Source organism: Anser brachyrhynchus (assembly GCF_964034855.1).
Source record: "Anser brachyrhynchus genome assembly, chromosome: 20".
Classification (NCBI taxonomy): Eukaryota; Metazoa; Chordata; class Aves; order Anseriformes; family Anatidae; genus Anser; species Anser brachyrhynchus.
In genome coordinates, this window is record NC_137713.1 from 4,736,015 (window position 1) to 4,761,610 (window position 25,596).

A 25,596-nucleotide genomic window follows, 5' to 3' on the forward strand; every position below is an offset into this window, starting at 1 on the left:
GAGTCACTGGTGGCTGTGTTTTTAGATCGACCCATTTCAGACAAGCCGGCCACCTCCTGCTGGCAGGCAGGGCAGGGCTGTCCCCATCAGACACGGGCAAAAGAGGCGACTGCTGCTACCCTGCTCCACACAGCAAGTGAGCCTGCAACCGGCTCCTTCCAGCTCCGTGACTTCCACGCTCTGCGACTGGTCTCCTCCCCATGCCCAGTGTGTAGGTTTGTATGATACACTGTGTGAACACAACACCGCACAAAATGATGGGGCACAGGCTGAGCCAGGTTGTGTAGGTGGTAAATTAAGCATTTTGTACGTAAATAACAAAGTTACTGCAAATACAAAATCTGAGCAACATGAGGAAAACACATCCATCCTATGTACATCAGAGCAGTAATGAGTGACAGCTGAACATCCCCAGCTGCACTCTACAGAAAGTTCCTCTGCCATTTTCGCTTCACATTTTTATAGAAACTTTCAGAGCTTTTTTTGAGGAGGGGTGGGAGGGTGTCCCATTTTTATTTTGCCTTGAAATGACTTTGGCTCAGATCCACGAAGGCACTTAATGTGCCTAAATGCCACGGTGACCCAGGCCATAGTTACCGGCTAACGATCTGATGGCACGGTCACACAAAGGGAATGCCTCGTCTGTATAGAAGAATTCTGGCTCATGAGAGGCATATGGAAGGCAGCAGTAGTGGATGCTGCTCTGCAGTGCTGTCACACACAGGCGAGTGCTCTGGGACCAGCTCTTTGTGTGGCGGTGCTGCGCACTTCAGTCTGTTCTGTGCTGTCCAGAGTTCGGTTCATTTTCGGCAAGCAGGAGGCGAGGGATCACGTTCTTTGTTGTAAGGATAAATGTGGCTTGCAACCACTTTGCAACACTGCCAGACCTGCAGGTGAAACCCTGCTTGTTTCCAGCCACGATTAACAGAAGGAACATGGCCAAAGATAATACAGAAGGGAAGGAGTGAAAGGAGAGCCAAACCCTGCCTAAATGGTGGGAGGCGGCTACATGTGTTAGCTGGACCACGACCAAGGCAGATGCAGCAAAGCTGAGTGGGGATGTTAAAGGAGAAACCCTCTGGACAGTAACTTTGTTCAGATTCATCTTGGAAGTGCCAGGATCTGAGATACCGAGCTGTGGCTGAACTTGGGCATTGCCTAAGCATGTGCTAACCCCACCAGAGCTCCTAACCCCACCGGAGCTCACTGGTGCGTCACCAAGGCCCGGGGCTGGCTCTAACGGCTCAGCTGCTGCACACGGTAGCGAAACCCACCACTTCCAGCAACCCGTGTGCGTGGTGGGCCCTAGGGCATACCTGCAGCTGCAGGTCACGCAGCTGTCACTGCAGATGCTGCAGGAGCAGGATTTCTTCAGATCAGATTTTCAGAGCTGCTTTTCGGCTGATTTGAGGCAGTATTTGTCATCCATGTATGCCAGAGAAATGGAACTTGGGTCTTATATTGCCCCCTCCCTCCTTCTAGTGCAACACAGTTGAAAAAATAGCCACTTTCTGTATGATTCAAGTACAGTTTATCAGGGACAAACTGCTCCAGGCATCACAGTCCATCCACTGGGCCTGTTCTTCAGGAACTGGATGTGTTTAAATTTCCTTCCCTGCCACCTGGCTCTGAAAGGGCTGCTCCCCACCTCTGGCTCCCTGCATGGCTGAGGAAGGCTGGTGTTCTGGGTTACCACTGAAAACTCCAGCTCCTGTTTGGTGATTTCTGACTCCTTTCCTCACCCCATTCCTCTGTTGCTGAATGGAAATGCCCCGCTAAATAAAAGGCCTCCCAGAAACACCGGGTTGCTGGCAGCAGTCTGGAGACGTGGCGCTGGTACTTTAGAAAATACGGCGCTCTTCTTCCCACCTTTGTGTAGCTTTGTGTACCACAGTTACATATTAAATCAGCTGCAGTAATTACCGAGCTGTGGCTGCAGAGTTATTAACTTCCAGCCCAGACTAAGACCGCTCTGCTGCTGAGGGCCTCGTGCTCCGGCAGGCCGGGGCTCCGCGGCTGGCTGCAGCGTCAGGGCCCCACGGTGCCAGGCCAGCTCCGGCCCCACAGAGCCTGGCCAACACCAGGCCACGAGTCAAAGCATTCTCTCAAGCAAGTTAGTTCCCTTCCAGTCTCTTCTGCTACTGATGCAGGTCAAGATTAAAAAAGTAAAAAAATGAAAAATGTCAATTAGAGCACTCACAGCTTCTGGGGCTTTTAGGAATCAGGCGAGCCGCAGTACCCAGCTATCACAGCTAAAACCTGCGCTTCTGAAACACTGCAAGTCTGTCAAGTTTTGATGTGGACGCCAAAAAAAAAAAAAAAAGGGGGGGGTTAGGGGGGAGTGTTGCCACAGCTCTTGGAGAGTTTGGACCATGACGGCCAGGGCACATCTGCCTTCTGCGTTTTGATAGCAGGAAACAGATTTGAAATAAAACCTGAAGCGTTGGGCTGCACAAGTTAGTATGTCCTGTAGAACAAAGTCGTTTAAAGGCAATGAAAGTGCTGTTCTACAGCTTCAGTCAACCCTTTTTCTAAAGTTTTCTCTTTTAGTAAGTAGCGCTTCAATAATGGGGCCAGAATATACGGCCAGGTCTGATCTTGTTTCCCCATCAGCACGGCCGCGTCTCTCAGAGCCTGGAACACGGATTCAGTTTCACACCAGCAACTGGGCTAAGAAAGACTTTTTCCCATCGGAGAATACTAGCTGCATCAAACAATTGATGGAATAATTAGGGTATTACCAAAGTGCTGTCAAGTATGAACAACCCAAAAACACAACATTATTACTCCTATATCAATAAAGAGATTAAAAAATAATAAAAATAATTAAAATAAAAACCCGAGGACTTGACATGAGCAGCACGATCGGGGAAACACCCCCAGGAGGCGGGTCCTCCACAGTCAGTGTCTGACCTGGAAAGGAAGTACAACGCGACCAGCAGCGCTCACGCAACCTGGCTTTACAGTGGAGGGTGAACTGCACTCAGTCTCCCCAGTCAGGTTATCCCTCTAGGAGGCACTATGTTAATTACAAAAATAAAAAAAATACAGCTGCATAACTGCATAGTGGTCATTTGTGAGCGCTCCCGGAGGAGCTGGCTGTAACTGTCACACAGGCACAGGGAGGAGTAGTGTCGGGGACAGGCTGCAACGCCCCGGGAGCAGGCTGTGCAAGGTCAGAGGGTCCCAGGGGCTGCTGGAGTGTTAGCGTTGGTGACAGTCAGGTGCTGCTTGTTGTCAGTGGTGCACTTGGGGAAGTCGTCCGTCTTACAGAGGATCTTGGAAATGATTTTGCGGAAGGTGTAGCGGAAGTCCCTGATCCTGTAGGCATAGATGATGGGGTTGATGACAGAGTTGGCATGCGAGAGGATGATGGCCATGTACATCGCCCACTCGGGCTTGGATTTGGAGAACTCCTCATGGAAGTGAGTGATGCAGTTCAAGATATGCAGGGGCAGCCAACAGAAGGCAAAAAGTCCCACGATGATGGCCAGAGACTTGGCTGCATGGACCTCCTTCTGCAGTGTGGTCCGGGAGTTGCCCATCAGCTCGATCTGATGCAGCTGTTTGCAGGCAACAATAAATATCTTAATGTAGATTCCCAGCATGATGACGAGTGGAAGCAGCACGCAGCCAAAGAAGTTGAAGTACACCATGTAGCTCATAGTCACCACGTTCTCAAAGAGGCACGAGATGAAGCAGCCATGGTGTTTTGCCCCGGTGTCAAGCCCCGTCTCGTTGGTGGAGTTGGGACAACCGCTCATGGCTTTATTCCAGCCCATAAGCGGAGTCAGCCCGATTGCGAAGGACAGGAGCCACAGCACAGCGATGAGGCCTCTTGCCCTCTTCCCAGTCACCAGACTGTTATACCTGCAGCATCGAGACGAGAGCCGAGATAGGGGCATTAATTACATGAGCGCTCGTGACTTCCCTGCAGTTCAAGTCATTGGCATTTTGGCCAACTCCACAAAATCCTCACCCACACCCCCATGGGAACCTCACCTCTGTGATCCCCGAGGGGAAAAAATATCTCACCTCTGCTCCACGCCTACGCGAGGTGATTTGGGGAACTGAGTCACGTACTATTCCCGTGGGCTGCCAGGCACTGCCCTGGCCCGCGAGCATCAGCCCGGTGAGACTTCAGTAGGAGGTAAGGGCACGGAGTCTTAAAAAAGGCTTTACCATTGCATGAGCCTAAACCACTGACTACACGGACGGCCAGCACACGACCGTGGAAGGCTCACTCCGCAACCAGCACCTGGCTCTCCTGGCTGAGCACCCACCGCCGGGCACGCCACGGCGTGCTGCTGGGCTACGTGAACTTCTGGGCTGACCGATTCCAGCCGAGCCAGTGCTGGCTCCCGCTTGCACGCTGTGATGGGCAGCCAAAGGCTTAACCAGCGTCGCCCCACGCTCTCACAGCCTCTACGCCACAGGCTGCTTGCTTCAACTTGGGCTGCTCTTACGCCTGCAGCAATGCTGGCTTTTACTGCAGATTGCAGCGGTCCAGTAACGCGCTGGCCGTCCCCGTGCTACCTCGTACACCAACGTGGGAAGTACACATGTGTGTGGAAGCCATGGATCCTACCAGTTTCCCAAACAGTGCAATTGCTGGCTCGCACATGCCAGACTGCAGCCCACGCGAGCTTGTTGTGGCTGGATAACAAACACCCTGGCAGAACTCTGAGCCAGCATCTGCTAATGATGGATTGCTTAGGAGATTTACAAGCTAGGGTTTATGTCTCCGTTCTGAGTGGAATGCCAGAACCTCTGGGCTGTTCTCCCTCCTTTCACCTTCCCTGCTTTGTGCACCCTCTGACAGTGCTGATGGGGGCAGCTTCCCTTAGCTCCCAGGGCTGGCATCAGCTTCTGCTGCTTGAGTACGTGACACCGCAGCTGGATGTAAAGACCCAGATTTTAAAGCAAATGCTTTCCTTGGGCTGCTCTTATGAAGAATTTCAGCAAGGGCCAAACTGATGCAGTACAGGGAGGCGCAGAGCCCCACACCTCTCTGAACCCCAAGGACTGGGTACCTGCATGGCCAGGAAAGCCCAGGTGCCCCCAGCCCCCAGATGCCCAGAGAAGCAGGTGGTGCAGGCACCGAGAGAGGGAAGGGACAAGCTGGTCTGGGTGCGAAGAGAACAGATGCCAGCATCAAAACACCACTTGGCTCTCGTTTTGGAGATACAAAGAACCCAGCGATTGCCAGAAAGACAACATGAGAAACCCATTCCCATCCTGCCCACGGCCAGTTAGCGTCCACTGGCCCACGGACGTGTCCCCCCTCCCCACACCCTCCTTTCACTGCTTGTTTACTCTGGCTTCGCTACCCTGCTCCTCCTTTCCTAAGAACGTTTGTTCTGATTTTCTTCCGGCCCGTGAGGCAGGGGAGGGTTTTTATTCCCACAGAACCGCAGCTGTGCATCTGAATCACGCTGGCGTCGCCTCCGTGCGCGCGCGGCCGTCTCCTCCTGGAAGCTGCAGAGGCGGCGGGGCCAGGCCGGGAGGCGCGGCCGAGGGGCTCGGGCCAGCTCCGAGCACCCGGAGGAGGCAGCAGCCCAAGGCGCAGGTTTGCTCCTGCACTTCTCTCTCGTTATTACTGAGCCTCGCTGCCTCGGATCAGCAATTATCGGTCGGGGCATCAGCAAGGCCAAGCCCTTCGATTTCCGAACGCCGTGCCTGCTGTCAGGAGCCCGACCTGCTCTGGGGCTGTGGAGCCTGGAAACTTTAAGATGGGATTCGGAGCAGGATCCCAGCGATCCTGGCAAAGTCGGAGCCTCGAGCTACTGCTGGCCTTGGCCAGGCTGAGTCAGTGCTGCAGGGAGGACCAGGGACCGCTCCTGACCTTTACGGCTCTGCACGTGGGAAGAAGAAAAATGCGGCCATGGGAGCCCACAAGCCATCTCAGGCTCCCTGGCTTGTGCTGTTCACTCTTAGCTGACCGCTTTTGTTGCTGCTCCGCAGCCTCGGTCCCGTCACATTACAAAAACCATTGCAGCAGCCGTGGAAAATACAAAAGCGAGCCCAGCTCAGGAAGAGAAAGTGAAGGAGTCGAGGCTTTGCCTCGCCGGAGGCTCTGCGCAGCCGAACCAAGAGGCACAGCCCCGTGTGGGCAGCATGGCGCAGAGCAGCCACATCCTGCACCGGTGACACCGGTGCTGCCTCTTGCTGAAAGCACATGGCCCCAGAAAGGCTTTTTTCCTTTTTTCTTTTTTTTTTTTTTTTCCTGGTCCCCTCTGGAAAGATAAGGCCCAGCTCGCAGGTTTGCGGAACCAACTGAGAAGCCGCTTAGCTTCCCGGTGCCTCTAATGGAGGCCTGCTCATTTTCACTGCTCACTCTTCCCTCGCGTGCACAAGAGGAGTGAGCTGGGATCGAGGTGAAGCAGGAGCCCCCTCGGTGAGAAGGAAGAGAAGGAAAAACATGCCGTGCCACACCACGCGTGCCTCCGGCAGTGGGTCCATCACAGGTGGATCACGGCCGCTGTGCAGGCTGACTGGAGGCTGCTGGTGGTGGCGAAGGCCCTGCAAAAGCTGCTCACGGAGAGGAGGCCCACGTGAAGCCGGGGACGGCTCGGCGTTCTAAAAGCGTTGGCTAATTACCCTCTTATTACAGCTACGTGGTGAGAAACTGCCCGCATTGAGTTAGCAGAAGCTAACCGTGCACTTAAAGGCGTGCAAAGCCACCACGCGGAGCCGCCGCCACAAAGCAGCGGCAAAAAAACCCTCCTCCCTGAGCACGTGGAGATGTGAGGAACCAACACATTGTCACAGCTCACAACGCGCCAGGAAACCACTCCTTCGCTCTTTCAGGCTTAATATTATCAGGCAAGAAACTGTTAAAGTAAATTTACTCACCTAAGTCCGCTCAATTAATGCACAACAAATATTGAATCTCCTCTGTGTTTCTGCTTAGAGGCTTCAAATGTTGCTTTAGTGTAAATAACAGCTGAATATTTAAAAATGATTTATTGAGATGAAATAACCTGGCGATGCATTAGTTCCTTTTACACAGCCTGGCAAAGTCTCTTTACTGGCATAATCATCGCCAAACAGCTAATTATCTCAGCTCCCACCCAGTGGAGAGGCTGCAGAAGCACCGATGCCATCCCCAGCCACCGGCGCTGTGCTGTGATCACAAAGAGAGTCAGGTTTCTGTTTTTCCGACAAAAATAGCGATGCACTGGCTGTCAGTTAACAGCCACGCAGCCCACGTTGTGCTGGGCCAAATATTTCCCAGGGAGGCTGGAGGAGAGGTCCCCTGAGCTGGCTGCGGGCTGGAGGTAGCAGCCTTCCCTCGGCATCGTCTCTGCTTGGTAGGATGCTCGAGATTTTGTGGGTTTTTTTCTCCCCGGCAGCTCCCACTGCACTCCCAACGCTGTTCGCTAGAGCTGGCCACGCCAGGACACCCCGGCAGGCACCGCCGAGCACAGCTGGGTGGCAGGGGTGGGGTTTGGGTGCTGTGCGGAGGCACCGAGTCCTGTCCTGCACGTACCTGGCATCTCCCCGTGAGCTCCTGCAGTGTCCCCACCCCGAGGTCACCCAAGCAGCGCCACTGCTGTCCAACGAGGAGCAGCCAGGGCATAACTCAGCATCTGGGGGCGTGAGATTGGGGCCACAAGGCAGCAGCGGCCTGGGGGAACAGTCCCAAAGGGGCCGTACCCAGCCCAGGAGGAGGAGGCGGTCACGAAGCCGTGGTGCCACAGCCTTTCCCCACCCTCTGCTACTGGAGACACGAAAATGAGCTCCAGAACCTCCTGGAGCTCACCTGGGGGAGCCAGCAGCGTCCCAGCCGTGTCCTGGCACCTTCAGAGCCTCCGGGGTTGTATTTTGGGGCAGGCAGGCCCTGGCTCCCTCCCCGTTTCGCCCCATGCCCAGCGTGCCGGATGCAGGGAGCCGAGCAGACAGGGAGCTCGCAGCACTCGCACTCCGCGGGTGCTCTGCTACAAACAAGCAGCGATAATTTATAGGTTTCTATTTTAAGGGTGAAGAAAAAAAAAATACAGACACCTCCATTCACAAGGGGAGAGAGCCGTTCGGCTGCCAAGCATTGTATCCTTGTCATCTACTTGCAGCTGTACTTTTCATCACGCTCCTTTTTTTTTTTTTTTTTTTTCCTTTTTCTTTCTTTTCAGTGTAACAACGCAAACCGCGCACCAGTGCTGCCGCTCCGTTTGCTCCACGCACAGCCGCGGAGCAGACACCACATATTAGACGAAATATCCTGGCAGGACATTTTAAATGAATCACAAATTGCACCTTAGAGAGTAAGAAAGAAAGAAAGGAAAAAAATATATATATAAAAAAATAAAAAAGCAAAAGCTGCGCTGTCTCCCCAGGAAGGAGTTGGCGGCGAGAGTGAGAAATCTGATTAGCGGCTACAGCGCGGGCCGAGGAAGCCGGACATCTGCGTGCGGCCGCGGCCAGTCGCAGACAAATCGCTTCCTCCCTGCATCTGCCCCCGTTGTGCGCACGGGGAGGCAGCAGCGGCCCCCGTGTGCTCCCGGCCTCCTGCCCTTCCTGCCGGGGGGGCACGGAGCTGGGGGGGCCGCAGCGAAGGTGAGCCCGGTGGGCACCTGGTGGGGTTGGAGGTGTCTCAGCATCGCCTGCTCCCGGCTGCCGCCCTCGGTGCTTTGTGTGCTCGGGGGAGGGCCAGGTGGCAGATCCCCAAGTCGCTCTCCGTGGACAGGCGTTGAAGCCCTTAGAAAAGCCCCCAAAGCACCGCGCTCCTCACCCAGCAGGGCACCACCCCGCAGAGCCCCTGCAGCCCGGGCAGGTCAGCACGAGGCGTAAATGTGATGGGGGAGAGCGAGGATGTGGCCGTCGCCCGGTCCTACGTGGCACCTTGTCCCTCACAGAGGTCCAGCAGCTCCCACTGGACCCGGCTGTGGCGCTCAGCGCCCGAGCGCTTTCCCAGCACCAAACCGGTGCTCACAGAGCACCAAAGGGCACCGGCGGTGGCACGGGCACACCCCAGGGATGTGCTCGCGGGTTATTTGTGGCTCATGCCAGGCCTGATGTCCTCAGGAGGCTTAGGGAGATAATCCCCCTCTTCGGCGTGTGCGAATTCCCTGAGCCAAGCCGTGAGAGCAGACGGGGAGGGGGCAGCTCTGCACATCTGCAGGCGCAGCTGGTGTCACCGACCCTGGCACCCTGCCGAAGCTGTGCCAGCACACGGCAGGGCAGCAGCAGCCTCAGCACCCTCTGCCGAGGGCCGGGGCAGGACGGTCCTAAAAGACTCAGTTTTACAGTGTGTGCTCATTGCCACGGCGAACTGCGAACTCATAACAAAAGAGGTCTTACCTCTGTAGCAAAATTCTGCCAGATTTCAAAACCTTTTTTTTTTCCATTTAAAAATTAACATACTTATTTTTCTTCTTCTTCTTTTTTACAGGATGACCTGACTGAACCAGAAAAAAGCCCCGAACCCCAGAGCTCTGGGTCCTGGCTCAGCCCAAGGTCCGTGCCCCGAGCCGACCCCTGGAAGCAGCTGCGTGCGCCTCTCCCCGACATCCCTGCTGCCCCTGCAGGAGTTGCAGAGCTCCCAGGGACAATTAACATCCTGCCGGGATTTTTGCTCTTTGCCAGGGAGGGAAGTGGCCCCTGAGATATGGGAAAAGTATAAAAATTTGGGACATGCATATTTAGGAAATCGGACTGCTGACACCTAAAAATAACTGCAGCTTCCCGCTTCCAGTTTACGACCGTAAGAGCGATTAGCACCGATGTTTTTTGTACGCACGTACAGAGGCTGCATCCGGAGGCAGCTGCGATGCCCAGCATTAGCCGCTGCCTGCCCCAGCCCCAAACCCCGATGCCTCAAGCACCAAAAACTCCCGAAAGTCATGTCAGTCTCATTGCTTAGGCAGACGCCAGCCCTGCCCGTGGTGCTGGGCATGTTTTCTGGGTTTGCTGAGCACTGTGTTAATAAATCGGTGCTAACCTCACGCCGACGGCGCTGCCTGGGGCCTTGGGGTTGGGCACCACGCGTGTGAGCCGCACGCAAACATCAGGACACGCGTGTGAGTCCAGACAAAGGGTAGTGCAAGGATTTCCCCTCCAGAAAGGAAACGAAGTGAGGGCAGAAGGAAGAGCAGCTGCAACCCTGACGCTGAGGCCCGGCAGGCACACAGAAACGGCAGAGGAAGGCCGATGCTCTGCAGAGGATTTTCTCTCCTCCCCAGGGCTCCAGCCCTACCTCCCATGACTGCTCACCGCTTTGCTCGGCTGAGGAACAACCTGAAGGGAACTGGGGAACAATTCCTGCAGGGCTGCCGCCTTCCCGAGGGAAGCAGCTCGGTGGGGAGCTGGTCGGTTGCAGCGGCAGACGCAGGGCAGCGCAGCGGCACGGGGCGCCCGTGATCGAGGCGAGGATGCCCCGGCAGCAGGAGGCGAGGCGAGGGCACCCAGCGTGACGTTGGGCAGGGTTTTTCACTCTGCTTTGGCACTCCGAATACAGATACTCCCCCGTCTCGCCCCAATCCCTTACACGTTTGTTCCAGGCTCCTACCCCTACCTCCAACAATGAGCCGCACCAAAGGATTTTGGTCGATGCGACTAGAAGGGAACGGTTTTATTCCACCTACAAATCTTCCTTGGCTCGCAGCGGTGGGGCTGTGGGGTGAAATCCAGCCCTGGAGAACGCTGCAGAGCAAAATCTTAGCCCCGCTCCCGTGCCAGATCCTCTGTGGGGTGGATTTGCTGCTGCTGAGACACCGCTGCCTGGCCCCAATACTCTGCTCGCAGCAAGCGCGGTGGGGAAGGGAGCGTTTGTTCGGGGGCTGAGGTGGGAGCAGAGAGCTTATTCATATTCATATTTATATTTATATTTATATTTATATTTATATTTATATTTATATTTATATTTATATTTATATTTATATTTATATTTATATTTATATTTATATTTATATTTCTAAAGCGCCTATCACTGTACTGATAAACACCCTTTGGAACCACTCTGATGGCAGGGGTAAGAACAGGAGTTGGCCTGTTGGTACCTCAGCACTTCTGCTTCCAACCAAATTAAAAAAAAAAAAAGCCACAAGACTTTTACCCCAGGACGGGTGCCGTGTGTTCGCAGTGGCGCTGACGGGTGCAGGGCAGCAAGGTATGGGCAGGATGAGGCCAGGAGCTGTGTCCTGGAGCCGGGAAGGGGCTGGGAAGGGGCTGGGAGCCGCAGGCACAGGCTGGACCTGGGCAGGAGGGGGGTGCCCCAGCAAACAGTAAATTTGTCAAACCCAAACCCAAACAAAAAAAACGGGTTTCAAGGGACAGAAAGAATTCACGACTTCGTGGCCAAATTCAGCAAATATTTTTAGCCAGGCGAGGGAGGGTTTCAAAACACCACTCTGAGATTTTACACAATATTTGTTGTGCTCTTCTCTAGCTGGGGACTCATGAGTTCCTTCCCAGCCAGGACGCCTCCGTTTCTAGAAGCAGCAGCTGCAGGAAGGGTTAAGCAGCTCAGCAGCAACCTGCCAGGCTGGTCAGGATTGCTGTGTTTCACTGAAGCCTCCAAACCTCGCTGCTTCGATTTGACTGAAACAATTTGCCTCTTCCCCCGTGGGATTTTTGGGTTCAGCCACAGAACTGAAAAATCCATTATTAGCCTGGCTGCAATGCAAACTGCTGCACAGCCTGCGGGCCTGCCCTGCCCGTGTGCTTAAATATCCCTTAAATAACGTGAAATAATATGTTAAAAATAATATGGCTCCATCCCCAGTGTCCCCGCACGGGTTTCCAGAGGGAGCCACGGTGCATGGGACGCAGGCTGCAGGCTGGGTACAAATCATTAGAAGCTCGGTGCCGTGTGGCCCGTTACCAGTCCCTGCACCGGTCTCCAGAAGGAATTTTTTAGTGCAAAAGAAACTTTTCCTACAGCCATCACTCCCACAGCTCAAGTCTCCCGCTGGGAACAGCTCCTACAGCCTCCGAGGGCAGCAGCGGGGCCGGATCCTGCTGGGACAGGCTGGGCACGGGGCTGCTGCTGTGGCTGCCCCAAAAACCCCGGGCTGGAAAACCCGAGCGTGGCAGGGAAGTGTTTCGCCAGCAGAGTTTTATAACATCCTCCCCCCAGCCTTCTGCGTCCTCTTTTGATGCTGGCTGTACAAACAAGAAGCCTTTCGGTGCCAGTCCCTAAGCCTCCTGCTGCCGAAGCAATGGCCTGTCCCGGCCTTTCCAAGAGGTTTTCCTTGCTGCTCACCCCAGGAGCAACGAAACGCGCCTCGGTGCCAAGGCGAAGCTTAATCCAAACCTCGCACCTCGGAGCAGACTAGGATGGGAGTCCTGGATGGCGATTTACAGCCAAAGGGCTGGATGTGTCCGGCTAGGAGGCAGTCACAGGAATATATATAGATGCACAGAGCAGACGTCCGTGCCAAGGGAATACAGGATTTAGCCTAAGATGGGGTGAAAAAACAGCGCTGGGAAAGTATTTGAGCAAGGCAACCCCCCTGGGGCTTCAGCCCACGCAGGTGCACGGGCTGCCCTAACGGAGAGTCCAGCAAACCTGCTAGAAAGCCGTGTCAAAAGAGTGGAGGAAACACTTGCTGCTTTGTCGGTTGTCAAACCACTTCCCCTCCGCGTACGTTCGAGCGATCCCTCAAAGCGCCCTGACCTGCCGCTCTCATACAGGTTCCAGCGAAGCACAAACCCCGCTCACAGGGCTCCGCTGCCTCGGCCAAGCCCTGCAAAAAGCTTTCGTGGTACAAAGGAGGGGAGTCGCGGCTAACAGCCCGAGCCCGACACCGTGCCGGCGGCGGGTGGTGTGATTAAACCGAGAATTAAAAAATCCAAACTGCTCCAGAGCTGCTGCTGTGCCACTGGACCCCATCCCGAGAAAGCCCCAGAGCACACAAACGGAGCAGGCGGCGAGGAATTATCCGAGCCGGGGCCAGTGCCGGCGGCTGGGAAGGATTTACAGGACAGCAGCCGCTTGGATATTGCCCGCTGCTGCCCGCCGGGCGCAGGGCTCAGCCCCGCTCCCCCTCGCTCGGCGCCCCGAGGAATTCCCACGTCCCACGACACTCGCCCCGCTCAGCACCGCGCGTTGCCATTCCCCGGCTGTATCGTCTGCCCGGTGCCTGAGCGATACCTGCCCAATGCATGGGACTTACAAGGTGCCGGGATAGGGTGAGCGGGTGGGGTTTTTAAGTCGTTTTAGGAAGAATTTATTGCTTATGCAAGGAGACGCCAGAGCCAAGCAGAACCTGGGGAAGCTGCAGCCCCCGCAGTTCAGCCGGGGTCCCCGCTCCGAGGCTGCCCTGCGCCCCCCAGACTCTGCTTGTGGCCGCTCCCCGCAGTGCCGGACCCCCCCCCGGGGGCTCCATCGGTGCCCAGTTCCCGGGGAGGGACATCAGAGACAGGAGGAGACCAGATTAACAGATTCAGGTCATTTGTAATGCAAAACCTGGGGGTTTGGTGCACTTAAGGAAGCTGCTGCACCTACTCGCTGTGAAAGTGCCTGTAAAATATATTTAATGCATTCATCCCAGTATAACGCAGCGTCCCGTGAATTAGAAGGAAGGCAGCGAAATTTTTGGATGAAAGCCTGAACTGTAAACTTGTGCAAACCGAGGTGTGAATCCTTTCTCCTTCCCTCTCCCCGTCACCGTGTGTGCACAGAGCTGACACCTGACATGTACCGAGGTATGCACCCACTCGTGGCACGCACTCAGAAGGAAAAGGTGTGCATGCGAGCTGGGAAATACAGCACTTGTAAATGCAACAAAACGCACTTTCAGTCCATTTGTTATACCTATAAACTGGAGGACTGCCCAGTCAGGCTCTTCTCTGAGTCAAAAACCTGAATTATGCCCAACGTCACATTAAAACCCCTTTAAGATGACTTTCAGCCTCCCTGAAAGTATCACAACCTGAGCTCGGTGGGACAAGGGCTCTCACAGAATTGCCTGCACAACTCTTTCTCTAATGGGCTGGGAAGTAGGAGAAAGAGTGGTTGCTCTTGTATTCAGTTATCTGGGAGATGTCCCGAGCCCCAGTAATGGAGGCTGTATAAATACCTACATAGATTAGCTCGACCTGTCCCAGGCTCGCTCCCGCATCACCGCGTAGCCTCTGCAGGAAGCCACCGACCCCCCCAAGACAAATAGCCTCAAGACACTGAGCTCCCAAGTAGATCTTTAAGCAAGAGGCAGGACGCTGGGAACCTGATCCCAGTCCTGCAGCAAGTACAAAACTGCTGACATCTTCATTATTGCCACCTGCGAGCAGCAAACCTCACGGCACCGCTAGAGACGGGACGTTGCAGGGAAAGGCACAGCCCTGGCGGTCAGGGGACGGGGCTGCCTCGCGTCTCTTACCTCAGCGGGATCTTGATGGCCAGGTACCTGTCGATGGCCACCGCCAGCAAGCTGAAGATGGAGCTTTGGGTCAGCACCAGCACGAAGCAGGCGAAGAAGAGGCAGCTGTGAAAATCCACCTGGAAGCCGATGCTGATGGTGATGGCGAAGGGGATGGCCAGCAAGCCCACGGCGATATCGGCCACGGCCAGCGACACCAGGAAATAGTTGGTGGCATTCTTCAACGTGCTGTTGATGGCCACGGCCCAGCACACGAGCACGTTGCCGGCGATGGACAGCACGGCGATGATGAGCTCCAGCACGATGTAGGTGGTTTTCAGAGTGTCCATGGCGAGGAGCCGCGACCCTTCACCGCGACGAGGTGCTCGCCCCGGGGCTCGCGGCTACCAAGAGGCCACGGGGCAGCGCTTCCCGCAGAGAACCACCCATCGGGGGCCTCCCCGCAGCCTCCCCCCGGCTCCCGGGGGGCCGGAGGGGCGCGGCGAGCCCCGGCCCGCAGCCCCCCGCCGCCGCCGCCGCCCGCAGCGCCCGGCCCCGGGGGGGCATCCGCGGCCTCCGGGAGCTCCGCGGGGACGCGCTCAGCGCCCGCCCGCCCCCGAGGCCGCCCCCATCGGCGGGGACGGGGCTTGGACGGCACCGAGCGGACGGGAGCGGCCCCCGCTGCCCGCCGGGGGATGCTCCGCAGCCCGGCCGCTCGGCGCGGCGAGCTCCGGCTTTTTGTGCCCATGGGGGGAGCGGGGCGGGGAGTTGCGCGGCGAGGCCGCGATTGGACGGGGAGGGCCCGGTCCCGGTGCCCGCAGCCCCCCCCCCCCCGCGAACCGGCCCCGGTCCCCCCCCCAACCCCTTCCCGCAGCCCCGCTGCCGGTTTTGGGGGTTCGGGGAGCGGCGGGCGCGGAGCTGGCCCCGGCCCCCGGCGAGGGCTGGGGATTGCCACAGAGCGTTGGGACACCGCCGGGGTGGGGGGGGGGGGTTGGTTGGGGATTGCCACACCGAGAAAAGTCCCCCCCCGGGCCGGCCCACGAAAGCGAGGCGGCTGTTTCATAAAATCCTGACGGCCGCCCGCGGCACCGCGTAACGTTTCCTGGCGTAACGAGATGGCAAAACGCCGTGGATCAGCACGAGCTGGCTGCTGGCCACGGGGCCAGCGTGGTCAGGGCGAGTTCTGCGGGGTCTGGAAAGAATTAAACCCCGATGCGGACACTAAAAAAGGGGGTTCCGCAGCGGGGGATCTTAAAACCAGCAGCGAATGGGGAAAGAAATTATAATTCAAGAGCTACTTACCTCTTGGTCACACCTTTCGTGCGTTATATTGTGTTCGCCATCCAAACCCGAGCAGATCAGAGGCTGAGCATCACAGCGGTTTTGTGGCATCCAGCAGCGCTAAATAATCCAGGGCAGAAACTGGAAAGTATCCCAGACAGGCATGCTAACAATCCCCCCTTCCTGTAGCAAACAGAAAATAAAAGAAACTGCTGTTGCTTTTTAGAACAAACTTTGAATTAAAAACCTGTACAAGGGAAAGCTTTCTGGGGATCCAAAGCCAAGGCAGAGCAAAAACACATGGGAAAAGTAATACATAAATACTTTTTGTGGACCTGGAGTAAACAGAAACACTCCCAAGGACTAGAAATGCTTTGGATCAGGCTGATAGGAGGGCAAACTGCTGGTTTGTACCGAGTGAAGCCATTTTCTCCAGGGTGGGCAGCTCAGAAGCAGAATGCTTCGGGACAACTGGGACGCTAAAGGAAAGCCACATCCGTGGCACATTTAATTCAATAGGAACGTACAGCAAGGTTCCCTTCGCTCCCCTTCGGTAAAAGCATCTGCCTTTGGGGGTGTCGCTGCCCCTTGCCCCCCCACCTGCCACCTGTGCACTTCACACCCTGCAAGCTGCCCGCAGGGAAGGGACCGCCTCGCACCGCAGCACCCGGGGCACGCACACGCTGCGGTGCCTCCAGCCCCGGTGCCTGCCCGGTGCCGCACGGGGAGGTAACGGCGGAGCTCCGCGGAGCCCCGGGGCGGCTGCTCCTGCCTTCTCAGCCCTGCCTGGATCCTCGACTTGCCTGCACTGGTTTGGTTTATTTATTATTTTGGGATGAGCGGAGCTCCCCTCACGCAGGGCCTGTTAGGATCGTGTAAGCGGAGGTAAACAATGATGGAAAGGCACTTTTTACCCCAAAGCGATGAATTTACATCAGGGTTTTTACACATTGTTTTCCTAGGTCTAAAACATGTGCCAACAGAAGCCTTTTTGCTGCTTTATGGCACTACGGCAAAATGTGAATGAACTTTGCAGAGGATACGCTTCATCAGAGAAGAATCTGCTGTTGTGATCATGGAAGTAGGTTTTACAGGTTGAGTCCATGGAAATTTTGGTTTATCAAGTCAGACAGGAGCAGAGAAATAATCTATTTCAGCTTTTGATGAATAGCTCATTCTGGACAAGGTCTGTCTCTGCGACAGGCAGTAAGGCACTGCAAACACTATGGATTTTGCATTATGCTGAGATTCATGGCTCTGCAAAGCACAGGCACCTTTGCCAAGGGCCGGTGGTTTATTTTGGCATTAACTGAAGCAGCTGAACTCATTCCGAATCCGACTTAGCTGCCAGTGTAGGCAAGGAGCAGTGTGCTCGCTCTGCTGTACCACGCATGGTTAAAACCTGCTGGCAGTTAGAGCAGGACGAGCCCTGCCCCAGGTCCCAGCCAGAGATACGGAGCCTGCCCTCCGGCTGCGTTCTTTGAGCCCTGCTTTAAATTGTGTGCCATTGTACAGCCTACCATTAAACATCACCTGGATGCGCCAGCCTTGTAAAGCAATCATCGGGGCAGGCGTTGTGAAACTCTGCAGTCCCTGCGGCTCTGAGGATGCTGAGTCCCGAGGTGACAACGTGCGTGGCTGTATTCTGCCGGCTGTAAATGAGCAAGGACGTCACGCGCTCAGCAAGGTAAATATAGTCCAAAGCAGCTTGTGGAATCCATTCAAGAAGTGGAGCACAATAATAACATGGCAACAGGTCACCGGAGCACTGTTTGGTGCGAAGATGTCACATACAGTGACAAATGAGTCATCATTACTATTATTTTCCGGGTTTTTATGTTACGCTAGGGATTTGCCTCTCAGCACTCTTGGAGGAAACAACACCAGCCCCGACCTGCTTCTTTCAAGTGTAAGGACTCATCTGGCTCCTTTGTTCGGAGGGAAACAGATTTATGCAGCTCCCACGTGGTGGACAGCGATACGGTGGGGGGCAGGATCGGCACCCTGGCGCGGCCGTAGCCCGCAGCTCTGCTTTGGCAGAAGCCCTCCAACCTCGTACGTGCTGTTCCTCTGTCGCTGCAGTCCCTGGGGGAACAGAGCTGCCGCTTTGGAGGCAGCGCGCTTCCTGCAGCCCTCTGTGATCTTTTGTGTGAGGCCTCTCTGCCTCTGCGCAGGCTCGGGCTTCACTGGGACTTCCCCAGCCAGGTCTGCCTTGACACCTTCGGTTCTCTTGGCCCCGCCACAAAGAAGCAGTGAGAGCCCCCTCCTACCCCTGGCACACACCGAGCCAGGGCCCAGCCAGCCCTCGGGGCCAGGCTGCAACTGCCACGAGATGTTCCTGAGCCACTAAGGGCCGAGATGCTCTCGCTGGTCCTGCAGCCGGTTCTCTCTTCCTGCAGACCTTGCCACCTTCAGCACAACTCCCCCGGCATGTCTCTCCCCAGCAGGCCCTTCCATTTCTAACCTCTTTTCATTGCTCATCTCCTCAGCGAGGAGATGCGTCAGCTGCAGGACGGACGAGCAATGGCAGGGCTTTGCAGGGCGGGTGTGAGGAGCTGGCCCAAGAACCCGCTCCTGTGCGTCTGTGGCTGCCTCTGCCAGGGCAGCAGACCTCAGCCCCAACGCGCTAAATAGGAGCCACTGGCCTGGCAGAGCTAGCACAGCCTGGGGAACTGAATCCCCATTACTGCTCAAGTCCTCACTAGCACTTCTGAGTTGTTCTGCAGGACAGGACAGAGCTTGTCCTGAACCTGACTCCGCGAAAGGGTTCCCAAGACACAACACAACCTGCAAACCATGCAGCAGGTACAAAAGCCCTCTTCAAAGTGGTGCTTGCGATGACGGTCTGAACTGCACGCTGTCTGCACAAGCCGGGCGAAGGGAGCACGATTTTTGAGGCCAATTTGGTAGGCAGGCAGGTGAAAGAAGTACCCAGCGCTGCGGGAATATTCATCGCCTGCATCCCGTGCTGAGCATTAGCATGTCAAAGACTGCAGGCAGCTCTGGAGTAAACAACTGTGGAGGTGAGTGGTGCAAGGTAGGATTTGCGGCTGCATTGCTGGAGGCGTTTTTCTGGAAGAGCCAGGGAAAGGAAAGCAGAGAGTGAAATTCCAGAGAAAGCTGTTTCCATACTGGAGACTTCACTAAGTCCGAAAAATGCCTGGAAAACAAAACAGAAAAATTATGGTAAGATCGTAAACTGCAGATCAACAAACTTGGATTTTCCTAGTCCTGGGGTCACTGCCAGACAATAAATGTTTAGTGCCTAAACCAGCTGCAAGAACTCATCGTGTAACAATGCAGGTGTGTGAATTCTTTATGCGTTGTGGGTTATATCTTACACCTTTCATTAGAAAATAAAAAACCACCGCAGGACCGAAAAAAAACACACTATAAACAGCAGTGAAATTAAAAAGGAAGGCTTTTGGCTGAATGGAGGGCAAGGCAACGAGGATAGCATTTTGAAGACATTTTTAATGCGTCTCTGATTTTATTTACTAACCACCCTCTATGATGAAAAGCCAAGTACCTCTTCCAGCAGTATCTTTACAGGAGAGCTGCAGCTGCAGCCAGACTGCACGAAGCCACGCGGTGCTCAGCCCTGCCCGGGTCTCGGTGAGCGCAGGGGCCGGCTGCGTCAGCTCTGCTGGTGGAGCAGGTAGAGCCGATTTCCCCAGAGAAATCAATAGGAAGTGGTGGTGTGTTTCCAGGCCAACACCAGGAGTGGAAAGCCCGGGGTGAAGCCAGACGGGCAGCGATGCTGCTTGCAAGCCAAACACCCCGTGATTGCTTCATTCACAGCTAGAGCGGCTTCCTGGGCAGAACCTTCACAACTTAATGCCCCTAAGAAAACAGGCTTGCTAAACAGTCTGCTCCACAAGTGTGACTCAGAAGTTCACTCCCCATCAACACTTCTCAGCAGCAATAAGGAGAAGTGATTCTGTGCCGTGCCAGATCCTGACAGGGCAGAGAAACGCGGTTATGCCATCCTGCTTTACGCAAAAATGCGATGCTTTGAGTTCCAAATCATAGTATCATGAAGAGCAAGGAGACTTGAACCGGTTGCAATGCAACTATTCTGAGTGCAGAAATTTCTCTGTGCAAGATGGAGCCAAGAAATGTAAATATCTGTTATTACTGCTATTATCTTCAACTTTCAGAGGAGAGCTACAGCACACAGAGAAAGCCGTGGTGTCCTAGGTCCCAGCTGGAGCTTGGGGCATCTTTGCCCCTAATTCCTAGCCTCATTTTGCAGGCAGACCTGTGCAGGCCACTAAGGGGTTAAAGGGCAGCTGAGCTCTAACAAAAGCTGCAGAATACACCCAAAAAAACAGGTCAGGCGCTGCAGAGGAAGGTGCCAGCCTTCCTGCCCCACTGTCTCCACACTCAGCTTTCGGCAAACACTGAATTTGCACTCCAAGGCTGTTTGAACCCAAGTGTCATTATCACAGCCCCTGTTGAACTTCTCCATCACAAAGAGAAGAGAATGTTCTGGAACCTGCCTGGTGCCCTGCCCCAGGACAGTGACACACCGAACACCAGCTTCTTTCACAGACCAGCACCTGGAAACCTCACTGCCTATCGGCTCGATCCACTTTTGTCCATTCTCTGTAAGTACTGGCAGAAGTGCTATGTAAACCTGCTGCTGACCGCTTTTAAAGCCCAAGTCCTTGCTCGGTGCGGTTTCCATCCCTGCCACTTTTTCAGACCCTCCCTGGCTTAGCTGCCAGGAGTCTTAATCCCAAATGAAGGGAAGAACCTGGACCGCACCAACTGATGGCGTGTTATTTATTAGTGATATTATGAGTCCCTTTGCAAGCTTCAGGCTGAACTCTTCCTGCCCAGAATGGCTCTCCAGGGCCTTGGCAGCACAACTGCTCTCAAGGGCCGAGCTCCGCTATGATAGCGCTGTGCTATTCAGGCACGTCGGGTTGTGCGAGCCAAATCCCAGTAGCTGCCTTACAAATAAGCAACAGATTATGCTCATGGCTTTCACTGTAATGCCCTCCAGGGCAGAAGGGCATATGTGGAGTCTGGATTTTTGCGGGTTCTTGCAAAGAGCAGGGCTGGGCAGCAGTGTCCCCGCAGAACCACCTCCCTGGGGGATGATTTCTGCCGGATCCTGCTACCTGCAGGTCACGCTAGCAATGGCCACATTGCAATCGTGGTGGTATTACCGTAGGTTCCTCTGTGCTGGGCTGTTCGCTGTGGTTTTCATTTTGGCAAGGAAAACAACAGGCATTTTATGTATAACTGAAAACAGAACTGCTTGAAATATACTGAAATATACATACCTGAAAAGGCCAAGCAGAGCGATGTCTGCTGGTGGTCACCTGGCTCCCCAGGAGGTTGACCCCGCTGGGAGCATGGTCAGTGTGCCCCGCAGGACCACCAACCCCAGCGGTTGTTGCCTTCCGTGATCAGAGTGTGGGAGCAGCTTACGCTTGGAGAGAAAGGATGAGCTGTCTGAGAAGATAAAAGTTACAGCACATCAAGGTGGAGCAAGGGTTTGGGTTGCTAATATGCTCTTTTTTTTTTTTTTTTTTTAAAGTCAAGAGAAGTGGCAAAACGGAGCTTTGCACTGAAGGCATACAGCTGTCTGTGCAGAGCAGGTTAGGAAAAGCACTTGCTCCCATTTTAATTCTCTAATCTTGTTACTTTCTCTTTAACCTGCTTAAACTCACGATGTGCAGGTAAGGATAAAACCTTGGTCATTGCTATGTACTTAAGAAGGGATGGAAGTTCATATTCTAGAAACGTGAATAACGTTTACCCACATTGGCATTTTACAACTTCCGTTTTCCTCCTGCTGTGCTCAATAAAAGACACTGCTTGTCCCCACGGTCTGACTGCCATCGTTTCTGGGTGACATTTACTTCAGGGTCCTGCTACCCACGGTTTGTGCCAGTCGTTTTTCAGCATCAAATAATGCAAAGCTGTACCTATGAGACTGGAGCCACCTGGCTCCGACCCTTGAAGACCACCAGCGCCCCATATGGAAGACTTCTCATGCTATTTGTATTGCTTATGTTTCTCTCACCTATTTATGGCTTGGATCTCTCAAGCAAATGGATAACCAGGACAACTTCTCAGCTAGGGCTCACCTGCTCTGCCTTCCTGCCCAAGCATCTCTACATCTATTGCAGCCTAAAAAGAGGCCAGATCCCGAGTAATTATTCTATATCCACACCAAGAAGATGCAGTGTGCCACTTAACCTGACTCTAGGAGCTGGTCACTATAGGGGCCAGGAAGGAACTGCTTCCTGTGTACTGCAGCTCACTTCTCATTTCCTTTCTCCCCACGTACACGCTCCTTACAAAGCCAAAGAGAAAGCATGGCCATTCTGAATTGCAGCACTGCTGAAACTTCTGCTTCTCCAGGAACATTTCTGGTGACAGGCTCTGGACAGCAAGGTGTCTCTGAAGATTTTGAGGCCCATCGTCTCAGGGAAACAGAATGGCTACTCAAAGCAGGCAGGCAGGATGGTTCAGAAGTTGTACCAGAACCACGGGCTGAGGTCCTGTCCATTTAGCTAGCAGGAGCCTGGGAATTCAGGGTAAAATTTGCATTATTAATGTCTAAGGGAGACATGAAAGCATTAGCTCAGAGGTGGGGGAGACTGAAAAATATGCCAATAAGCTTTTCCTGAAACCAAGAGTTTCCTTTTCATCACATCTCATGGCACCACAAATGGGTTCACAAAGGTTCAGACCCTGTTTGTGAGTAGCACACCTGCCTCAGTTCCCATGGGAAGTCTCTGAGCAGTTGGGGAACGCAAACCAAGGCTCCCAGCGCTCACAACGGGCTTTAAACTTCAGGCTACACCGAGTGCGCTATCTTCAGCTTCAGATATAGATCAGGTCACAGTATTTCACTTTCATCTGCCTGTGCCAGGGGCTGCAGCTGGATACGAAGCTCAGTCTGCTGGAAGCCAGGCTTGGAGCAGGTCTGTGTTTGCAGGGAGGTGCAGGTCCATGGCACCGTGGTGACACAAACAAACCCAGACTGCTCCATCTCACATAGACGAATACGCACCAGTCAGGAAGGGAATTTTTCCTTCCACCCCGGTCTCAGCTCTCTAAGCACTAGGAGACACTTGGCAGCGAAACCAAACTTAGCAGCAGAGCAGTCCTAAATCTTGTCAGCTCACCCCATCTACAACCAGCCACAAAAAACCAGCCTGGGAAAACATTGGCCTGAACTCTCGTTTTCAGTCTCTTGCTGAACCACTTGCAAACATAGCAGCATGGATTACTCACTGACATTCTCCACAGAGAATCCGGCTTTTTCCAACAAATAAATCAGAGCAACTGGAGAACATTGTGAAAAGAGCTGAGGCAGCAGAGCATCTAACAGCTTACTTCAGTGACAGAAGTACCAAGTCTGGCAGTAAAGAGAGCAGGGCTTCAGCATCAATTGCTCCTATGCAGGATCTATTTGCTGAAAGATAACAAGGGAATTTGCAGACATTAATATCTGCAAATAATACGCAGCTGGATATAGTAAATTCTGACAAAAATAAGAACCGTCTTACATCCTCATCTTACATCCTCCCCAGCTGTAGATCCTGGACTGTTGATTTTTGCTGGATTCCCAGCGTATGCTTACCTGGCAAAGGCCCTGGCACCAGTTTACTTGACCTGCTGAAGTCAAGTGGCAGGGTGTTGTCTCCACTTTAACGTAAATATTATTTGTGTGTGGTTGTTTGGTTTAAGCTTTGAGATGTAAACTGTAATTGCATGATTTTGTGTTTTGTAGCAATTCCAGTTCAAGTATGTAATAAGGTGACAGATTTTTAAAAAGCCAACAAACAGAGATAGCTTGTTTGATCCCTTGCTTAGAAACAAAGCAAACATGAACTAAGGTATCTGCAATAACATATATCTTGCTACCATTGGTATCTCCAAACTGTACAAAGAATGGATTAACTCTGACAAGAAGTTATCAGGAGGTTTATATTTCTTTATAGACAGAGAATGGAATTGAGGCTCATTACGTGGTTGCATTTTTTGCTCACCAGTGTGTAATGTAGAAAGGATTTCTGCCTTTCCACATCCCAGGACTTAAATCCACGCCCATCAAAAAATTATTGGCTAATAGACGTGAAGGATAATATCCTACCAGCACATTTAATAATTCGACTTACAAAACAAACAAGCAAACAAAAAAATGACTCTAAACCCCTCGCTTATTGCAATTACTGCAACACGAAGACAGAAATTGCTAACTTTACATAAGATGGAAAAGGGGAAGTGAGCCACACAGAGCTTCGAATGCCACCCTGTACCCAGGTCACCCAGCCCATGAATGCGAATGGTCAGAGTCCTGTTCTTTACATATTAAGCACAATACGAGCCTGCATTCCCGGTGATGGGGTGATTTCCAGACAGCAAGATGGGGCTGGTTCTGAGAACTCCTTTGCAAAAGACGACTGAGGTGCGAAGATTGGGTCTGGTGCTTTCTAAGTGAGCTAAGTGGGCAAGTCTTCAAAATCAAGCGTAGTGGCAGCTTGAAACAAACTAGGAACGCTAGCTTGCCATTTTGTGTGGTCATACTGTGTCCCGGAGGTAAAGCTGTCCAAAGTAAAACAAATCAAAACAGCGTGGCTTTCCCTGTGACATTGCCGCAAGGACAGACCAAGCCAGCATTAAAAATTCAGGGCTGAAACATGATATTTAGGTGGGGAAAGGCAAAGTAGTTTGGATTATGTAAATGGGAACTTTTTCCCACAAGGTTTCATCTATACAGCTGGACACGAATGTACCTGAGAGGCTGGAAGAGATTTAAATGCCCAACCGTATCTTTTATTTTCTCATTTTCTTTGCTAATTCAACAATTTCCTTTTTCTAATATTGTCACTACCACCGTGAGATAAAAAGCAGCTTCTGTGAGAAGTATGCTGGAATTTGAATGTACTGGACATAGCTTTATCTGTTTCCCAAGTGAATTACATACATTCTGAGGCACTTCTTCAGGCATGTTTGTAACAAACCAGATCCCAGCGTCTCTGAAAGCTCATAGATTGGATATAGGCTGCAACGCAGCATCCATGGGGCTGAACTCCTCAGCAATAAGGCAGAACTCCACAGCCCTCTTTGTTTGTGCAGGGTGGAAAAAGGAATTCTATCCAGAGAGAGAGTCTAGAACTCAGGAAGCCCTCCTTTACTTCATGGTGAAGGTTTACAATTAACATCACCATGAGCATCATTGCTAGGCATTCTGGTTCTGACAGAAAGTCATTATTTTTGCCCTTTTTTTCGATAACTCAGCCCTACCTGAAGTTCCAAAACAAGCTTCCTTTTCCCTCCCTGTGCCACTAGCCAGATGGTGACGGTTGATCTGCAAGATGCGGCTTCCTTTCAAAAGATCAGCAACTGCTAAGTCGTCTCTGTTGTGGGACAAAGAATAGCGACAGGTCTGGTCACTGGCATGCCAGTAGGATTTGTCTCACATTTGTATCATTTGTTTCACGGACCAGCAGAGGAATGCGTCTTTCCAGCACTATGCACATACTTAGCCTCACCTCTAACATCCTGTCACTACCCACCAGGTGTAGGGTTTTTTGCAAGCTCTCATTTTGCCTCCTAACTTACTGGTGACATACATTTATACTTATTCCAGTCACGAGTCCTTGTTTCCACTCTTTGACTACTTCTTTCTTAATCCTCTAGTCATTTAAGAGCTCCTACTGCAGAAACATGCTGGCGTCTCGTGTATCCTTCCTTGCCTTTGCAGCAGGATGGTTTCCTACTGTGTCGTCAATATGGTTTGTTTCAGAAACTGACACTCCTTTATCCCCAAGACAATCTTCTGAAAGGCATCCAAATGCATCTGTTACTTAAAAAAAAATGGAAATTGATGTATTTATGAAAAGAAGATTCTGACAAAATTTTCTCTGCTGCAAGTGTAGGAGAAACAATGAACCACGAGGACCTTTTAAAACCTCTCCTGGGAGTCCTGCTTCCCAGCAGTCTGCAGAAGAATCAGCTTTGCATGTAGATATTTGAACCATTA

General features: G+C 53.2%; 1 protein-coding gene across 2 annotated transcripts; it reads right to left on the reverse strand.

The window, feature by feature from the left end:
• Positions 1 to 272: 272 nt before the first annotated feature.
• ADORA2B (adenosine A2b receptor) lies at positions 273 to 25,467 on the reverse strand. Of its 2 annotated transcripts, none has more exons than XM_080563235.1 (5): positions 20,876 to 25,467; positions 17,115 to 18,741; positions 15,603 to 15,764; positions 14,322 to 15,492; positions 273 to 3,870 (listed from the first exon to the last, which is right to left on the reverse strand). In XM_080563235.1, the coding sequence occupies exons 4-5, from the start codon at positions 14,648 to 14,650 to the stop codon at positions 3,177 to 3,179; spliced, it is 1,023 nt and encodes a 340-aa protein (XP_080419361.1). In that variant the 5' UTR covers positions 14,651 to 15,492; positions 15,603 to 15,764; positions 17,115 to 18,741; positions 20,876 to 25,467; the 3' UTR covers positions 273 to 3,176. The 2 variants fall into 2 exon arrangements, with proteins under 2 accessions (XP_080419361.1, XP_080419362.1); XM_080563236.1 differs by lacking the exon at positions 20,876 to 25,467 and adding an exon at positions 19,111 to 20,805.
• Between the last annotated feature and the right edge of the window lie 129 nt (positions 25,468 to 25,596).